The following is a 21,281-nucleotide window of genomic DNA, read 5'->3' as shown; positions in this document are numbered from 1 at the left end:
GGTCTATTTCCAGTGCCTTCTAATGCATCCTTCATCTCATTTATTGAGTTCTTCAGCTCTGGAATTTCTGTTTGGCTCTTTTTTAGAGTTTCCATCTCTTTGGTAAAGTATTCCTTCTGTTCATTATTTTTATCCCTGAGCTTATTTAACTGCTTTTCTGAATTTTCTTGTAGTTCACTGAGTGTCTTCATAGCAGATATTTTGAATTTTCTATCATTTATATTGTAATATTCTGTGACTTTAAGTTTGGTTTCTGAAAAAACTATCATTTTCTTTTTATGATACCATGTTACCATGGTTCTTCATGGTGCTTGATGAGTTGTTCTGCCAGTGCATTTGAAGTAGCAAATACCTTTCATCTTTAGGTAGAGCTTTTTTTTTTAAACGTCATTCTAGCAATTGAACAAATTAGTAATTAGAGGTATTCCTTCTGTTTGCCAGTAGGTGGCGCTATATCACAAGTTTTTGGTTTCTCTTAACAACACTGAGCAGCCTCTGGTTGTTTAAGAATGAGCATTTTCCACTTCCACCACCTCTATCAGAGATGTCGCCCCGTGCCCTTGTGATCACTACTTGTGCCTCTGAGGTTGTTGGTGCCTTGCTGCTGCCGGTGTTGCTAGCATCATGGGGCACCAGTATGGTGGGCACCTCTACCACATCTCGAGTCTCCTGGGTTGTAGGCTCTGCTGCCACAAGAGGATGGGGAGGGGGTAGCCGGGGTCACAGTGTCTCTGCCGTGACCAGGGTTGTTGGGTTCATGGGTGCCACCACTGCAGGCAATGGCAGGGGTTGGTGGTAGGTGGAGTTAGAAGTGCCTCTATGGCTGGAGACACAGGGTTGCAGACCCTGCTGCTTCTGTCTGATTCCTTGTGGTCACAGGCTGTGCTGCAACCAGGAGGCCAGTGTTATGCGCACTACCTCCCCTAATGCTGCAGGGTTTTCTGTGGCTGTGGGCTCAGCCACTATGGCCGAGGGTCCAGGATCGCCAGCACCACCTCCTCTGTTCCCTGAGTTCTGCCTCCCCTATATATTCCAGGCCACCTACCTTTAGATGTACAAATGAGTGGACTTCTCCAGTATCCTGGTGTGTTGGGCTGAGGCACCTTTGTTGATTTATGGATGTAGATTGAAAAGGAGAGACAAAGGGAGCATCTCATACCACTATGAAACTGATTCACTTGCAAGCTTGCCTGATTTATTCTCGATATGCCCTTGTTGTTGAGGGTGTGCCGAGACCTGTCAATGTTCCTAGGGGAGGAATCTCATTTAACACCTAGTTTCAGGCTGATTGGGTGCCAGACCCTCAGGAAGCAGCTTTAAAAGTACACAGATAAATAAAGTCTTGTGAAAAACTCAATTATATCCCTGCTGGCCTCCAGACCGGGAGATTGGGAGATGTCCCCTGGGCAGCAATTGCAAAAAATAGGGGCTCCTGATGAGTGTACAAGCCCCTTTCTGGGAAGTCTTGTCGAGCTGTAGTGAGGCTAAGAAGATGTGCAAGGATGCCTCATTAACTTCTAGATGTGTGGGAAACCTAAAGCCTGTCCCTCTGGATGAAGCTCCAGCTAAGTAAATCGGCCTTTTTCATTGCCTAGGGTTGTTGCAGTCTCCTGTCTGCAGTGCTCTGGGGGTGGTGGCCAGACAAGAATTGACTTTCAATTGTTACGGTACCGTGGAGCTCAGGAATGCTAGCCCCCTTGGCCACCAGTGCCAGGCGATCAAGGGGTTTCCTCTGTGTGGACTGTACACCCCCACTGGCTTTAGGTAGGCAGCTAGAGAGTGTAGGAGTGGTGCTTGCTCTCTTGTTTCAGGAAGGCAGTGGGGAAATGACTTGACTGGATGTGCCTGTGGACTTCAGCAGTGCAGCATGAGAGTGCCTTGTCTAGGCAGGTGCCTCAGCTGGAGTGGGAGAATGCTGACACTGCTCATGCTCGCCAACCCCAGTCAGGGGGAAGGGGGATGCTGAGTTGGCTTTAGGCTGGGAGAGGGGTAAGACTGCTCACCCTTGGCAGCCCCAGCCAGGGGACTAGGGGAAGGCTACATCCGCTGGAGTGTTTCAGCTTCAGCAGTGCGGTGGAATAGTGCCACAATTGCTCACCTCTACATCTGAGCTCACCCACCTGTGCTAGCAGGTTAGGTGGGGAGCCTGACAATGGCATCTACCAGCTCCTCCATCTTTGGGGAGCATTTCCGCAATCGGCCACCCCTCCAGCTGATGCTTTCAGATCCACAAATGACTCTCCTTCACAGATAGTCTCAACACTTTCCAAACTGCTATTTCACTGGGTCTGGGGGTAAATAAGACCACATGTGAGCCCTTTAAGAAGGGAATCATTTTCCTATATCACTTTGGAACCCTTGTACATCAGCCCTGTTGGTTTCCTAAGCCAGACTTTTGTGGGGCTCTTCTTTCCACTGTAGATTCCAGAGGCTGGGATGCCTGATGTGGGGCGCCAACCCCTTGCTCCTGAAGAGGCACCCATCTGGTGAGATCCCTTCTTATTGTGTGCTGCCATGCTGGTGATGGGGTTTTTGGCAAGAGCATTTCTCTGCCTCTCCTATTTGTCCTTTTTATCTTTTGTTGTGGAAAAAGTGTTCAGCTAGTTCTCAGGTTTTTTTCAGAGGGAATTTATCCAGATATAGCTGTTTATTTGTTGTGTCCATGGGAGGAGGTAAGTTCAGGCTCTTTCTATGTCGCCATCTTGAACCACTCCCGCCACCATTTTTTTTTTTTTAAATTTACTACTTAACAATGGTTGGTTGTTTAAATAAAGATAGTTTTTTTTTTATGAAAAAGAGTGGAAATGACCAACAAATATCTCTCAGTTCGATGCATTTAGAGCTTATTGTGCTTTATAGTCTGGCTTTGTTTGAAAATCCAACTTTGATTTCTCAAATTAACAAGTAATGTGTGGATACCATTCTTGCAAAAGTGGCTAACATTTGCGTAAGCTGACACTGTATATTTTGATAGTGTAGACATATTTCATCCAATGCATTCAGACAAACTCTGTTTTAATGAACCCAGAAATTATTGAACTGTATAATGTCGGATGCATAAATGTTATGCAAAATATCATTGAACTTTTAAAATAAGCTGCAAAGTATTGAACTGTTAGAACAAGCTGCAAAATTCTATCCATTCTCTTCTTTGATGAATTTATTTAGTTATATTGAGTTAATTTCATTATATTTTTACTTTCAGAGATCTAAGCCAATAAAATACCCCAAAGAGAAAGAGGAGTTTATTGAGGACAAAGAATAATAGAGGACTTCAGAGAAAGGAAGATGTGAACGTTGTTGCACTTTTTCTTATGAGAAACTAGTAAGTCATAGATCTATTAAAAATTGAGCCAAAGCTGGAACAATTTGAACAGTAAAATAAATAAAATGGTGTTGGATTATAACCCAAAGTATGAAATGAGCTCATTCTGATATAAATAAATGATTGAACAAATAAATACATGAGAGAGGAGAGAGAAATTCTCCATGCAGAAGTCCGATTAATTTATTTAGATAATCTACCCTCAAAGAGGGTGACCGTAATTCCCCACTCCTTGAATGTGGGCTGCACATAGTGACTTCCTTCCAAACAGTACATCATGGGAAGGAGGGGGAAAGAGCAACTTTACAGTAGAGAAACCTGAGAAACATTACCTTAGCCAGGTAATCAAGGTCAAAATCAACAGTGATAAGTCATGTTGATTGTATGAACTCTTGATCTGATGTGATAAAAATGACACATTATCTCTGTGCTCTTTTTCTTCCAAACCCACAACCACAATCTAAACATGAGAAAAACATTGGACAAATCCCAATAGAGGGAAATTCTATGAGATACCTAACCCATACTCCTTAAATCTGTTAATGTCATCAAAAAGAAGGAAAGTCTGAAAAGCTGTCGAGCCAAACCGAGTCAAAGACATAGCAACTAAGCAAAATGTGATATCCAGGATGGGACCCTGGAAAAGAAAATGGGTACTAGGTAAAAATGAATAAACTCTGAATAAAATATGGACTTCAATTATATAATGTATATCAATGTATAATAATGTATATCAGTATTGGTTCATTAATTATAATATACAATATCAACTTAATAATAGGGGAAATGAGTGTGGAATATATGGGAACTCTACGTACTATCTTTGTAAATTTTTCTAAGTCTAAAACTGTTCTAAAAATTCAAGTTTTCTTTTAAACTAGCTTGTGTTCTTTCACAATGGTATGTGTGAAATAAGTAGATCAGATCAGATTTGCACATACTTTTTTGTTATAACTTGTTCTTTTCTTAACAGCTTTATTAAAATATAATTCATATACCATAAAATTCATCCATGTAAAGTACACAATTCAATGACTTTTAGTGTATCTACAATGTTGTGTAACTAACCATCACCACAACGAATTTTATAATTTTCATCATCCTCCAAAAAACACCATAGCCATCAGCAGTCATCCCTCCATTCATTAGCTGATGGGCATTTAGATTGTTTTCACCTTTTGCCTATTATGGAAAAAAAACTGCAATGAACATTCACATGCAAGTCTGTGTGTGGATCTGTGTTTTTATTTTTCTTGGATATGTACCTAAGAGTGGAATTTCTCAGTCATATGTGAAGTCTATGTTTAGCATTTTGAGGAACTCAAACTGTTTTCCAAGCAGCTGCACCATTTTACGTTCCCATCAACATTGTATGAAGGTTGCAGTTTCTTCTCATCCTCTCTAACACATATTATTGTCTGTCTTTGATTATAGCCCTTCTAGCTGGTATAAAGTGGTATCTCACTGTGATGTGCTTTTTCGTGACTAATGATGTTGAGCATCTATTTATTTGCTTATTGGTTTTCCTTATATCTCTGAAGAAATGTCATTTTAGACCTTTGCCCATTTGGGTTTTATTATTGAGTTGTAAGAATTCTTTATATATTCCAGATACAAGTCCTGTTCAGATATATTATTCACAAATATGTTCTCCCATTCTGTGGGTTTTGTTTACTTAGTGGTATCATTTGCAGTACCAAAGTTTACAATTTTTATGAAGTCTAATTTATCTGTTTTTTTCGTTTTTAACGTGTGCTTTTTGTTGTCCAACATCTAGCCTAAGGTCATGAAGATACACTCCTGTTTTCTTCTAATGATGTTTCAGTTTTAGCTATTATATTTAGTTTTATGATCTATTTTGATTTATTTTGCGTGTGTATGGAGCAACGGAGGGGCCAAACTTCATTATTTGGCATGTGGATATCCATTTTTCTCAGCACAAGTTTTTGAAAAGTCTATTATCTCCCTATTGTATGTTCTTGACACCTTTGTTGAAAATCAGTTGACCATAGATATGTGGGTTTATTTCTGGACTCTCGATTTTATTCCCTTGATCTATATGTATATCCTTATTCCAATGCCACACTTTCTTGATCACTGTTTCTTTGTAGTAAGTTTTGAAAATCAGGAAGCATGAGTCCTCCAACTTTGTGCTTCTTCTTCAAGATTCATTTGCCTCTTCTAGCATATTCTTGAGTATCCATATACATTTTAAGATCAGCTTGTCAATTTGTACAAAGAAACCTCTAGGATTCTGATTCAGATTGTACAGAATCTGTTGATGAATTTAGGGAGTATAATCATGTTAACAATATTGTTTACAGATTCATGAACATGGGATGTCTTCAATTTATTTAGATCTCCTTTAGTTTCTTTTGACAACGTTTTCTAGTTTTTATTGTACAAATTGTGTACATATTTTGTTAAATGTATTCCACTTAATACATTTCTTATTCAATATCTTATTCTTTTTTAATACTATTTTGTGTTTTCTTACTTTCATTTTCAGACCGTTCATTGCAAGTATATGAAAATGCAATTAATTTTTGTACATTGATCTTGTATCCTGAAAACTTTCTGAACTCATATATTAGTTCTTAGTAATATTATGTTAGTACATAATAGATTTTTAGTGGATTCCTTAAGATTATCTATGTACAAGATAATGTAATCTGTGAAAAGAGATGATTTTATTTCTTCCTTAATTATCTATATTTCTTTTTCTTGGTGAGAACTTTTAGTACAATGTGGAATATAAGTGACAAGAGTGGACATTTTCCTATAATTGCTGGTATCCTCCCTTTCTTTCCTAATTGTAGTCATTTCATTCTTCTCTCTTTATTTCCTAGTCAATCTAGATAATGGTTCATCAATAATTTTGATCTCTTAAAAAAATAAGTTTTGCTTTTGTTGATTTTCTCTATTGTTTTTCTAATCCCTATTTCTTTTATTTCCACTCTAATCTTTATATTCTCCTTTCTTATGCTTGCTTTTAATTTAGTTTTTTTTTTATAGTTTACTAAGGTGGAAAATGACTTCAGATGTTTCTTATTCTTTTATATAAGCAATTACAGCTATATATTTTCCTCTAAGCTCTACTTTAGCTATATCATATGGGTTTACTATATTGTATTTTTGTTTTCATTAATGCCTAAGTATTTTCTAATTTACTTTGTGATTTCTTTCTTAACCAATTGATTATTTAGAAGTGTGTTGGTTAATTTTCACTTATTTGTCAACTCTCCAAATTTCCATCTGTTATGATTTCTAATTTAGTTTTTTGTAGTCAGAGAGCAGACTTTTTGATTTCAATGCTCTTAAATTTTATTAATTTCATTTCATGGCCCAGAATATGGCCTATCCTGGAGAATTTTCCATGTATACCTCAGAAGGCAGCCAAATCAACAACAACAACCCTTGTTGGAATCAGTATACAGAATCATTACAATATATTATCTAAAAGGTCCAGTTTTCAACAAAAAGTTATCAGACATTCCAAGAACTAGGAAAGTGTGATCCAAACATACACAGAAGCAGTCAATATTACAGTCAATTTCACAACTCTCTGCCTGTGGGAGGTCCCAGATCTTTCTTTTTTAATATAAGAATTCATCACTATTAGCATCCCTCTTAGGACTGCTGTTGCTGAATTCTGTAAGTTTTGATGCATTGTTTTTATTTTTATTTGTTTCAAGGTATTTTTTGATTTCCTTTTTGACTTCTTTGACCCATTCATTGGCTGTTCGAGAGTGTGTTGTTTAATTTCCATGTATTTGTGAATTTACTAGCTTTCCTCCTATTACTGATTTCTAGTTTCCTACCATTGTGGTTAGGAAAGATATTTGATATGATTACAATCTTTTTCAATTTGTTAAGATTTGTTTTGTGACCCAACATATCTGTGTTAGACAATGATCTGTGTGCACTTGAGGTGAATGTGTATTCTGCTGCTGTTGGATGGAATGTTCTGTATATGTCTGTTAGATCCACTTGGTCTAAAGTATAGTTCAGGTCCAATGTTTCCTAACTGATTTTCAATCTGGATTAATTGTGCATTCATTGTTGAAAGTGGGTATTGATGTTCTTGTCATTTATTTCTCCCTTTAAATCTCTTAGTATTTGCTTAATATATTTAGCTGCTGTACTGTTGGGTGTACCTGTATTTACAATGGTTATATCTTCTTGGTGAATTGACCTCTTTATCCTCATATAATGACCTTCTTTGTCTCTTGTTACTATTTGTGGCTTAAGGTTTATTTTGTTTGGTATAATTATAGTGACTCATGCTTTCTTTTGCTTTCCATTAGCATGAAGTTTCTTTTTCTATTCCTCCACTTTGAGCTTTTATGTGTCCTTAATGCTAAAGTGAGTCTCTTGTAATCAGCATGTAGTTGGGTCCTGGTTTTTGTTTTTGTTTTTTTTTTTGATCCATTTAGTCACTCTGTGCCTTTTGATTGCATAATTTAGTCTATTTCATTTAGAGTAATTATTGATAGAAAAGGAGTTGCTACTGCCTTCTTATTAATTGTTCTGACTGTTTTGTTGTTCCTTTGTCCTTTTTTCCTCCCTTACTGGCTTCCTCTGTGAATGATGATTTTTCCATAGCAGCATGCTTTAATTCCCTTCTCTTTTGTGTATATACCATAAGTTTTTGCTCTTTGTTTACCATGTGGCTTACATAAAGCATCTTATAGATATAACAGTCTGTTTTGCACAGATGACAGCTTTACTTCTATCACATGGAAAATCTTTACCATTCTACTGCCCCTCCTTTTTCTGTTTTTGATGTCTCAATATAACTCTTTTTATATTGTGTATTCATTAACAAATTATTGTGGCTATAGTTAATTTTTAATACTTTGATTCTTTATCTTTTGTACTAGTGTTAAGTGATTAACAAATCACTATATTCCAGTATACACATATCCTGAATTTAACCATATATTTAGTTTTTCCAGTGTTATCTATTTTAATATGCCTTCATTTTATAAAATAGGAAACTTTTGTTTCAACTTAAATAACTCCTTTCAACACTTTTTGAAAAGCAAGTCTAGTGAGATGAACTCTCTCAGCTTTTGTTTGTCTGGAAAAGTCTTTATCTTGCCTTCATTTCTGATAGACAACATTGCTCAGTGTGGTATTCTTGGCTGACACTTTTTTTTCTTTCAGCACTTTCAATGTATCACTCTACTTTCTTCTGGCCCACAAATTTTCTGCCTAGAAATCTGCACATAGCCTCATCGGGATTGCCTTATATGTGACTAATCATTTTTTTTTCTGCTTTTAGAATTCTCTATCTTTGATTTTAAACAGTTTTAATGTAATATGACTTAGATAAGATCATTTTGAATTAAAATTTTAGCATGATTTGTTAGCTTCATGACCTTTAATATCCAAATCATTCCCCAGATTTGGGAAGTTCTCAAATTAAAGTTTCTTTAAATAAACTTTCCACCTCCTTCACTGTCTCTTCTTCTATGACTCCAATAATTTGAAGACTGTTTCTTTTCATGGTATCCCATAATTCACATAGGTTCTCTTTCACTCTTTCATTTTTTCTCTCTGTTCTCTTCTGGATAATTTCAAAGGTCCTATCTTCTGTGTCATAGATTCTTTCTTTGGCTTGATCCATTCTGAATGTTGATACTCTCTATTGTATTTTTCATATCATTCATTGTATTCTTTATGTCTAGAATTTCAGGTTTTTTTGTGATTTATATCTCTTTGTGAAACTTTTAATTTTCTTCATGTGTAGCTCTTCTGATTTTGTTGAAATACCTTTCTCTGTTTCTTGTAGCTCATTGAGCTTCCTTAGAACAGATACTTAAAATTTTTCATTGAGTAAATCACAAATCTCTATATTTTGGGGTTTGAATAATAGAAAATTATTGTGTTATTTCGGTGGTATCATGTTTACTCGATTTCTTATGTTCCTTGAGGTCTTGCCTTGCTGTCTTTGCATTTCAAGTAGCAGTCACCTCTGCCAGTCTTTACTGACTGACATGAAGAGAGAAATACCTTCCATCAGTTCTACTATGAATCCTGAGGCTTTCTCAGCCCTTTTCTAGGGGTACACCTGCTCCACACTTTTTGCTCCCTCTTGTAGCAGAATTCTTAAGCTTGTCTGCCTTCTCTTGATCCTGAAAAGCCAGCCCAAGTGCTGGCAGCCGCATTTTTGCTCTACTGAGGGTAGTTCTAAATGCTCAAGTTTGTGGTTTCTCCCAGGCACACAGATTTGGGCTGGATTTCTGCATGTACCTTCTGCTCATTTACAAAAGCTCACTTTCACTGCTGTGAGGCCATGCACAGGGAACTGGCCATTGGTTGTGGAGTGTGTGGATGAAACACATGTAGCTCTGTGGGGCAACTGGCAGGATCCACAAGTAAGACATCCCCAGTGGCTTGTGGGAAGCCTCCCAATGGAGTCCATGATGTGTTTTGCAGGAATCAGTGTCCCTTTGATATGTTCCATTCTGAGTCCTGACTGCTGTTCTCTCAACCACTCAATACCCCCCAGTCATACAGTCCATCACTTAGTATTCTTAGTATTCTGGATGATGCATGAGAGAAATGGACTTCCTTGACAGAGCTCCATACAACTGGGGAAGCCGGGCACTCACTCGCACACTCTCATATTTCCCTACAGGAGAAATCATAGGCTGAGAAATGGCTCTCCTGGCACTAAGCTGTGTTGCCTTGGGGGAGGGGTGATATAGGTAGTCAAACTATTCCTCTTACCCTCTCCAATGCACCTTATCTCTGATTTTTTTGCACCCTTGATGAAATAAATTCTCTGCTGGATTCCTAGATTTCAACAAAATCTCTCTCCTCCATGGATGATTGTCTAAATCAGTGTTCTCTCAGATATCTGTTCACATATATTTATTGCAGCATTATTCATAATAGTCAGCATATGGAAACAATCTAATTGTCCATCAATTTATATATATATATGAAATGGAATATAAAAAAGAAAGAAATCCTGACATTTGTGACAACATAGATGAACCTGGGGGACACTATGGTTCATGAAATAAGCCAGATGCAGAAAGACAAATATTACAATATCTTTTATATATGGAACCTAAAAGAGTCTAACTCACAGAAACAGAGAAGAGAATGGTGGTTGCCAGGGGCTGGGAATTGGGGGAAATGGGGAGTTGCTGGTAAGGGGAACAAAGTTTCAATTATGCAAAATAAATAAATTCTAGAGATCTAGCATACAACTTTGTGACTATAGTTAACGATACTGTTTTGTATACTTGAAATTTTCTAAGGGTAGATTTTAAGTGTTCACATCACAACACACACAGACACACACACAGTAGGAAATAGTAACTATGTAAGGTTACTAGCTTGATAATGGTGGTTATTTCACAATGTATACATATATCAAATCATCAAGTTGTACACATTAAATATATATAATTAAAAATTTCAATTATACCTCAGTAAAGCTGGGGAGGGGTTAGGGGGAGTGATACAAAAAAAAAATCACAGGCCCTAAAATCAAAATGCCTGCTTGAATCTTATATTCACCACTTATTAGCTGCATGATCTTAAGCAAGTCACTCAATTTCTCTACGTCCATGTCTTCTAATGGCTAAAGGAGACAATAATGTTATCTATTTCATACAGTGGTTATGAAAAGTTAATGAGAAAACACAAAGCACATTTTGTTATGTGGTTGAAAAACTCATTAGATGTTAGCTATTAGTTATTATACATATTAATGAAGATTAGTAACTAGAGGTTCAAGTATTTTCTTCTCCCATTTTACATTCAACTTAGAGATCAAAATCAATGTAAAAGTTGCACCTCAATGTTCATAGCAGCACTATTTACAATAGTCAAGACATGGAAGCAACCTAAACGTCCATTGACAGATAATTGATAAAGAAGATGAAATACTACTCAGCCATAAAAAAGAATGGAATATTGCCATTTGTAGCAACATGGATGGACCTGGAGATTGTCATATTAAGTGAAGTAAGTCAGACACAGAAAGATAAATATTATATAATAATATATATTATATGATATATATAATATATATATATAAATATTATATGATATAACTTATATGTGGAATCTAAAAAAATGATACAAACAAACTTATTTAGACAACAAAAAGAGACTCGCAGACATAGAAAACAAACTTATGGTTACCAAAGGGGAAAGAGGGGGCAGAGATAAATTAGGAGTTTGAGATTAGCAGATACAAATTACTATATATAAAATAGATAAAAAACAATGTCCTACTGTGTAGTGCTGGGAATTATATTCAATATCTTGTAATAAACTATCACAAAAAATAATATGAATAAGTGTATATATATATATATATATATATATATATATATATATATATATATATATATCTGAATATATATATCTCTCTGAATCACTATGCTGTATATTGGAAACTAACACAACATTGTGAATCAACTGTACTTCAATTTAAAAAAATCAATGTAAAGGGAGAGAAAATTCAACAAAGAAATGAAATAAAGTTCGCAATACCCACATTTCACTAATTCCATTTCCATTCAGCTGTTTTTCAGACCACTTCACCCTAGTTTGTGCATAAACTATATATTATCCCATAAATAGGTCAATATCATTATATTCTTCCCTTTCCTTTGAGGGCAGGTCACTTCCTCAACAGCAAAAAGGAAACTGCTTCTTATACTTCAGTACTGTATCAGCAGCAAAATTGAAAGTATTTTTTGTCACCTGCACTGCTGTCAGCAGGAAAAAAAAAAAAAAACAGAAAGTGAGGAACATAATTTCAACACTAACACAAGTATCAGAATGATTTACCTGTCTGTTCTGCTTCACTTTCATCTCAGGTCTCAGAGCTTCATTCATCAATATTTTATTTACACACGCATATCTCATTTTCACACTGTTTCTATCCCCACTGCCAGATGGCTGTGTTGTGTGCATAGTGTTCATCAAGGAGAGTGAGAAAGATACACAGCTACATAATATTGACATCTGAGTGGGGCTCAGATAACCACATTTTCTAGTGTGAATCTGCCATGAATAATGGGTTAACTGAAGCAAACATTTGTTCCCCTTGGAAGAAATACTGGGCAGTGACTAAACAAATGAGCAACTTGATTCAAACACTTGAGGACCAGATTTCAAGGTATACTATTAAAATTTTTTTAAACTTTAAAAGCTGATGATTTCAGTTTTCAGCTCATATGGAGTTTTTTCAAGTGACACATAGTCCAGGTTTCTACATTGTCCACTTTCAATGACCAAGGGTGTGAAGTTGCTACCACTTCTAACAAGAGTCTAATAGATCTTCTGACTGGGGAATTATTCCTAATACCAAGTCTGACTGTCTTACAGACGAAAAAGACATGGTCAGTTTGAGTAAGGATAGCTATTTCCTTTTTAGTCATAATGAATTTGCTTTCAAAATTTATTAGAAAGGCTATATAGCAGTAGTTAAGAGCTGTAAACAGGCAAGCCTAGGTTAGAATTTCAGCTCTGTCACTTACCAGTTGTGAAAATTTGGGCAAGTATCTTAACTTCTCTAAGCCTCATTTTGCTCAACTGTAAGCAAGAACACAGCAATTACAACAGCAATAACAAACATATCACATACTTTGAAGAGGTTCATTGTGAAAATTAAAGTAAAAAATATAAGGAATTACCAGTATAGTGCTTGGCATAAACACTAAATAAATGGTGATTTTTCTTTTGTGGCAGGATCAAATTCTGAGATACCTAAAGTTTTTCTTTCCTGCAGTTTTCTGCTTTCATGATATTCTCTATCTACTGAATTATTGGTTTTCAAAGCATCTTGAGACATTTTTCACCTAAAAGAATGAACACAAAGAGAACCCCAAGAGAAAAAAAAAGTCATTTCAGTTTCTAAACAGATTTTTTAAAACTCTTAGAAAAGATAATAGCTTTGAAAGTCAAGGCACTTTTGAATCTCAATAGCTAAGCTTTCTGAGAAGGAAGAGCTATTTATTTTGTTTGTTTTAGTCTCAAAAACTTGATTTAGAATCAAGAGCCAAAGGACTTTTGCAGCCTAAAGGACTGCTGTAAAAGTTTATTCTAAAGTGTATTTATACAATGATAGACTTAAGTATATAGCTATGGTTCTCAGAGTGTGACCCCTGGACCAGCAGTGTCAAAATCACCTGGAGGTTTATTAGAAATATAAAACCATGGGCCCCAACCCAGTACTACTGAATCAGAAACTCTGAGGTGAGACTCAGCTCTGTGCTTTAAGAAGCCCTCCAAGTGATTCCAATGCATGCTCAAGTTTGAGATATACTGGCATATAGTATTCACATAGATCAGGAAAGCCTACACGATGAGGTTGGAACTAATTTTCCCACTTAAAATGAGCCAACACTGATCGGCAAGGAGCAAAGAATCAGGCTTCCATAATAAAATACCACAGACTGTGTGGCTTAAGCAACAGAAATTTAGTTCCTCACAGTTTTAGAGGCTGGAGAGTCTAAGATCAAGGTTCCAGTGGATTTGGTTCCTGATGAGGACTCTTTTTGGTTTGTAGACAGCTACATTGTTCTCACATGACTTTTCCTCTAATTGCAAGGGACAAGAGAGAGTGAGCTCTCTGGTGTCTCTTCTTATAAGGACACTAAATCTATTGGATCAAGTCCTCAACATCAAGCCCTCATTTAACCTTAATTATCTTTGTAAGAGCCCTATCTGCAATAAAATCACATTGAGGGTTAGGGCTTCAAGAGGTGAATTTGGCAAGGTAGAGGGTGGGTGGGATAAAACCATTCAGTCCATACAGGAGATTAATAAGTTAATCACTGGTTTGGAACAATAGGTTCTCTGCCCTGTGTTCCCACTCTGGCTGAGTGTGTTGTTGGCAGTAATGGAGTAAATTAAAATACAGAAAATCAAAATACGTTTGGGGGAGCAAAGGACCCAGTTCAGAGAAGACCTGTGACTTTCTTCACAAGAGGGACTGCAAGTCTTGCAGAGATGTCTCAGGTCCAGTGTGGCTTAGGATCATTAGGGTAATAGGGATCATAAAAGTATGTTTATTTTTTAAATTATTAATTATTATTATTTAGCAGAGGTATTGGGGATTGAGCCCAGGACCTCATGCATGCTAAGCACATGCTCTACCACTAAGCTATACCCTCCCCCTCCACCATGAAGCATCTTAATAGATGGGCTTAGGGACTGTCAGATGACAAAACTAGAACAATTTAGTAACAAGCTCGATGTTCTTTACTCAAAGGAACACAACCCATGGATTAGGGGAGTACACTGTTCACAAGCAGTGGAGTACTGTTCCTGATGGATTGGGGGCAAGAGTGAGTTATCTAGAACAATAGAAGAGGTAACTTGGAAACAAGGCATGATTGGCTAGGCAGTTGGGGATTTCCTTATAAGGCTAGCAGGTCATATTTTCTAGGTAAGGTAAGCTAGCTAAAGCTGAATTGGAGGATTGTGATTGGTGTATGTTCCTCGACAAGTGTTTCCCATAAGGGCAGGCTGACTAAGGTTTATATTTGAATGTGGGCCAGGCCATGGGCGCAGCCTCCATTTTGTGGGTCCAAATACACAAATCAACTGTATCAGGACAAAGTCCCCTTTGCCCCAGCAGGCAGAGAGAGAGACTAAGAGTTCATATGTCTGATCCATCCAACACAAACACACAAAGGACACATAAGGCCCAAGAGGAGGCCTACAACTAATAGTACTTACTAGCAGCAGCAGCAACAGTAGTCCTCCCAGCATCAAAGTGAAAAGTACTGGGCTTCACATGTAACTGAAGTAGGTGCCACATGAACATATAGTGGCAAATTGTTGCTAATTTTTGTCAAGAGAATAACACAACTTGAACATGCAATTGCAAAAGTTTTCTCTCAGTTTTGCTTCTCATTTGGGATGTTATCAGCAATTTCAGGTTTACACTTCATTTCTTAGTTGTCTGGCACTATCAGATGCATATATCTGATGTGACAAGCGCATTCATGATTTGATATTTGTATGTGTGTATGCATATATATACACACATATACATACACGTACAAACAATTTATGTAAGTTAATAAAAGTCATACAATGCAATGATTTCTAAGCAATGTCTTATAGCTAACAGCAATAAGTTTGAGTTTTCCAACACTATTACAAAATCCATTCTCATTCTTTAGTCCTGTCCAGTCTCCTTCCAAGGCCTTCTGAAACTTACCAAGCCTTTGTAACTTTGAGTATGAAGTCATCTTGGACTTAACCTCAGGCCACATTTCCAAACCATTATCAACTTGATTGGCCTCTACCCATTAATACCTTATTAGCAAGCCAACCATCAAGATGGAAGGGGAAATTCTATTTGCTTACTGGATTTTCCTATTAGGAAACAATTTAAAAAGTTTTTATTTGTGAATAAATTCATACTTAAAGATAAGCAAAAAAAAAAAAAAAAAAAAACACCTGGACACCCTTTACTCAAATGTGTCTGTTGTTGATATTTCACCCCTTTGGCTTTGTATTTGTGTGCTCTCTCAATAGATAGATATTGATATGCATATAGATACTTTCATAATAGTTCTGAAACCATTCAAGGGTAAGTTAAATGCATCATGGTCCTAAAAATATGATATATACTTTTATCTAATATATCTTTCATATTCCAGTTTTGTCAATTGACCCAAAAATGTCCTTTATAGCATTGATGTCCTGTAGTTGACAAGCCAGTCTAGCATGTAGTATCACATACAGTTGTCATATCTTGTTAGGTTCCTTTAATTCGGAATAGTTCCACAGCTTTTCTTTGACCTTTGATCATCAAGTTAAGTAAGGTGCTACCTGATTTCTCCCTGGTATAATTACTGGAGTTTTTTCCTCCTTTGCAACTAATAAACAGTCTATGGGGAGTCACCTTAAACCCATGCAAATACACTACTTAGCAAAATTTGTCTCAAGATCCAGCCACCACTGATGATTCTTGCATAATCCAAACTTTACTATGATTGTTAAAAAAATGGTTTTTCAGCTCCAGTACTCCCTCTACATTTACCAGTCAGCTCTCAGCCTTTTACTTTAAGAGAGACTCCTTATCCCATTTTCATTTATATATTTATCTATTATTATCAGTGTGGACTCATGAATTTTTATTTTTATCAGTGGCTTATTTAATTATTTTGGGGCTCATATTATCTTAGATTTGGCCAGTAGGAGCCCTTTCAAGTATCCTTGTGACATACTCCCAATTAAAAAAAAATTATTATATTTCTGGCATAACAAGATGTTCCATGTAGTAACCTATAATGAAAAAGCATATGAGAATGAATATATGTATGTACATGTGTAACTGAATTCTTATTCCGTACACCAGAAATTGACACAACATTGTAAACTGACTATATGTCAATTTAAATAAATAAATAAATAAATAAATAAATAAATAAATAAATAAATAAATAAATAAATAAAATATTAAAAAAAGATATTCCAGGTTTATCTTGTGTCTACCATATCTTAGCTCTGGAATTAGGCATTTCTCCAAATATCTTTGAGAAACAGCTTTTTGTTGTAGTTGTTGTGTTACATGTTTTGAGAGAGTTAAGGTCTCAAGATTTAGTAATTATATCATTAATCTGTTTTCTTCCATCTTTTCACATTTTAATGACAGTCCAATAAGAATGAGTTGCTCCCACTGGGTGGGAAGATACATTGGAAATTCCCCACTAAAAACTCTACTCTCACTACATGACATAGACCTGAATTAGCACCATCTCTAATTTGTGGCTGCAAGATTGTGTGTGTCAAAAGAGACAAAGGATATCTATTTCACTTTTAGTTTGAGTACCTGTATAATTTTAAGTATGCGTGCCTACTGAATATATTTAAAATATATATTCACCAACGTTTATAACTCAAGCATACAGAAGCTAAATTAAGCTATTTTTTGTTTCCTCCAAATTGTGTGGGATGAGTTTTATTTAAAATCCTTGGAAGGAAAGACAAAAGCAGATGAGAGAGTGTTAATTTGCAATGTTTAAAATCTTTTTCAATGTAACTCTTACATAAAGAGATAAATGACTACCTGGATGTTTTGTAGTACTGGCTGGGGCTCCAGGTGTATTGTGCATCACCATACTGGAAGAGAAAGACTTGTTACAAGCCAAAGACCTAGACAAGTAAAGATTCTGTATGAAACAATTTAGTTATAGCAAATTCTTTTTCCTGGAGCAATCTAATAGGAGGTGAGGACGGCTGCATATCACTTACAAGGAGGCAGAACAACTGTGATTTGGTTGATGAAGTGCCCTAACCATAGCATTTCTGGCTCTAAGAATAGTCCATGCTAACAATAACTATCTCTTCTGAAGCTATGAGAGGCTGAGAAAATGAATATGAGCTCTTTGCTGCATAGAGATGAGAAAGTTCCATTTCTAGGGAATCATTTTTCTCTGTCTTGGAAGAGAATAGCCAAGCTATTCAGAAAGCAATGAAAAAGGGGAGGTTTGAAAGTTGCATGCACACTGACGTGTGCTCTGGCTGCAGCCAGCCCTCTCTAATCTTGGGGAGGAGTGCAGTGTCATTCACAGGAAATTAAAATTTCAAAGGATGAATTTAGCTATGTAATAGCTTAAATCAAAAGACTGTTGCCATCTGGCTGAGAATATCTTCATTATTAATTCCCCCCTACTTTTTTTTTTTTAGTTCAAGATTTCTCATGTAAAACAATGCAAGATGAAATTCATAGGAAAAAAAAACTTGCAACATTTGATAGTGTTATTTCTCCTGGTCCTAACAACTGCCTTTGACCTATGGGAGACAGCGATATCTCTCAAAACAACATCAAACCTAAGAAGTTATACCTTGTGCAAACCAAATCTAAGAAATAACTTCAGCATTAGCTAGGAGATCACATTGTGCGTTGCACCGACTACAGAGGTCCTGAATAATCATGGAAATGTAGTCGCTGATTCTCTGCAGTTCTGCATGAGAAATATGTTTTATGTTAATTTCCAGAATAAATCTTTTTTGTTCAGGACAGCAAATCTTTACCTTCATCATTTTCTTCCTCAGAGCATTAATTAAGCAACCATGTCCTATCTAGGATCTGCTTTATGAATTGGCAATGTAGAAAGCAAATCCCTCGTGATGTGATTTATGGACAGTTATCCTGTGGTAAACTGACATTTCAAAACTACGGACTGTGCTTTCCAGCCCTATCCAGCATTTCCAACTACCTGCTGAGTGTCTCCATTTGGATGTTCCTCAGACTCTTCACACTCAGTAAGTCCAAAAATGAACTCATCTTCCCCAGAGATGAAGCCTGATTATCCTTGACTTCCGCCTGGGCTTATAAGTTTCAATATTTCTGTGTCACCTTTGACTCTTCTCTAAGCCCCAAACTCAGTCCACACATTATGGGGATTCTTCTTTTACAGTGTCTCTAGCACTCAACTCATGTTTTCCGTCTCCATTGCCATCAGCTTGGCTCAGGCATTACCACTTGGTCTGTGAATAAATTTTACTCCCAAATGTAGATTTCACAGCCACTCACTCCTGTGGCTTAGAAGGAAAGCTCTTGAGTTGGTACCCACCCCTCTCTATCCTCTACCAAACTCACAGGAGGCCAAAATATTATTAAAGTCTCCACAGAAATAGAGATCATGCTCCCTACGCTACATGGTAGTATTAGGAAGATACTGACTCTGGCAAGAAAGGTCAACAGACTGTCTCCCAAGAGATTCACAGGATGGTCTTCTTGGTATATCAGAACAGACTTCTTTTTCCTCCATTCATTAAACTATTTCCTATCCTCATCCATAAGGAAGGAATTAGTCTATTAAAATTATATGAAAAAGTTGAGTTTGAGACATGATTAATATTAGGGAAAGGCTGTTTTGCATTAAGGATGGTTAACTCTGAAGAATCCGAGAGATGTGAGTCCACTTCCTCAGAGGACTATAAGGGGCCCTTATTACCACACAGGTAGTCTGATCTGTCAATTATATTTGGGTGTCTGGCATCCACTGCTGGACTCTGGGCAGCCCCCATACAAGAATTATGTATGTCAGGAGAAACGACACATAGGAACTATGGACAAGAAATAAAGTTTGCTTACTCTTATACTAAACAGCAAAAAGATTCCCCAAAGAGATGGACTCAGGTTCAATGTGGAGTGAAACAAGAATGAGGAGGGGAGTTGGTGGCTTTGGGTTTTTATTGTGGTTAGGGGTGGGGCTGGGGTGGAGAAACCACATTTCTGCCAGTGCCAAGGGTCAGAGGGAGTATAGGCATTCTTAGCAGATTGCTCAGATGAGAGGCAAAAAGGAAATGTAGGAATAAGGACTTAAAAGATGTCATTGGTCAATTAGTCCCAGGGAGACCTGGGGCTAGTGTTGGCCCACTTGTGCCTGGAGCCTGGACTGAACCAGATAGGAACATGGCCCCACCCAAGAGCAGGCCATCTGCTCTAGAAGCCCCTGAGTCCCAGCCACCCTGGAACCCAGCCCCACCCACCGGAGGGCCCAGGACCTGGCCCTATCCACCAATGGGCAGGCAATAACGCCAGTACTCCATGTCTCCCACCAGGGGGCAGGCATGAGCTCTGGGATACCTGTGCCCCACCCCTGTCCACTTGCACTTGTAGGCTGGCTGTAAGGCTGGGTGTTCTGGAGCTAGTGTCAAGCTGATGATGGGTTAGGTTCCAGGGCTAGTGCCAGCCCACTGGAGGGTGGATCCAGGCCCTGGAGTCTATGGCTGTGCAGTCTGAAGTTTCCAGAGCTGGTATAGGCCTGCTAGCAGGCAGTGCTGGGGCTCAAGGAGTCTTGATGCTAGCGCCAGCCCACCTGTGAGTGGAGCCGTGTCATGGGGTCTCTGGTTGCAGGGACTTGGGGGTCCCTGTGTTGGTGTCAGCTACAAGGGCAAGTGAGCAAGGCTGGGGCACAGGTGATCCCAGAGCTGATGCCTTCCCCCTGGTGGGAGAGGCTGCATAGTGGGGTTATTGCCTGCACACTGGTGGGTGGAGCCAGGTCCTGGGCCCTCTGGTGGATGGGATTGGGTTCCAGACACAGGGGTTCCTAGAGCAGATGGTCTGCTCTTGGGTGGGGCCATGTCCCCACACAGCTAGCTGCCTGGCCTGGGGCATCCAGGACTGGTGTTGACCTGCTGGTGGGTGGGGCCAGGTCCCTAATAGGCTAGAGAGAGGATTCCAAAATAGTGCTTACCAGCACCAGAGACCTTGCAGTGAGATGAGCTCTCAAATTGCTGCTGCCAGGGTCTATATCACCAGGGTGAGTTCCAATTGCCCCCTGCTTCTCTAGAAGACTGTCCCAGATTAGTGAGTGAGTCTGATCCAGACTCCTTTCAAATTACTGTTTCTGCCTGGAGCTCAAGAGTGAGATTCTGCGTGTACCTTTCAAGAGTGGAGTCTTTTTCCCACAGAGCTCTGGCTCTCCAGAAAGTAAGCCCAACTGGCTTTCAATGCCAAATGTTCTGGTGGTTCATCTTCCCAGTGCAGGACCCCTAAGCTGGGTAGCTTGATGTGGTGCTCAGGCCCCTTGATCTTTGTGAGAACCTCTGCAATTGTAATTGTGGGTCGCCTACACAGGGGCATCAGTCTTGATTATACTGCATCTCCACCCCTCCTACCTATCTAATTGTTGTTCCTTCTTTATATGTTTAGCTGTAGAAGATCTTTTCTGCTAGCCTTCAGGTCACTCTCATGGATATTTGTTCTGTAAATAGTTATAATTTTGGTGTGCCCATGGGAGGAGGTGAATTCAAGGTCTTCCTACTCTGCCATCTTTGTCACTTTCACAAGAGCCAGTATTTTTTTTAATTGAAGTATAGTCAGTTACATTGTGCCAATTTCTGATGTACAGCACAATGTTCCAGTCATGCATTGTCATTTTCATAAAAGGTTATTATAAGATATTGAATATAGTTCCCTATATAATACAGAAGAAATTTGGTTTTT

At 37.8% G+C, this 21,281-nt stretch overlaps 1 protein-coding gene across 1 annotated transcript in view; it reads left to right on the top strand.

Moving 5' to 3' along the window:
* The first annotated feature begins 544 nt into the window (after positions 1-544).
* LOC116661873 overlaps positions 545-21,281 on the top strand; it is a 119,165-nt gene continuing 98,428 nt past the window's right edge. The window contains exon 1 of the mRNA XM_032474683.1: positions 545-788. Coding sequence (XP_032330574.1) covers positions 545-788 — 244 coding nt within the window. The remainder of the gene's footprint in view (positions 789-21,281) is intronic.

Source organism: Camelus ferus, chromosome X, assembly GCF_009834535.1.
Source record: "Camelus ferus isolate YT-003-E chromosome X, BCGSAC_Cfer_1.0, whole genome shotgun sequence".
Taxonomy (NCBI): Eukaryota; Metazoa; Chordata; class Mammalia; order Artiodactyla; family Camelidae; genus Camelus; species Camelus ferus.
The sequence above is the reverse complement of the archived record's forward strand: the minus strand, read 5'-3'. Positions and strand labels throughout refer to the sequence as shown.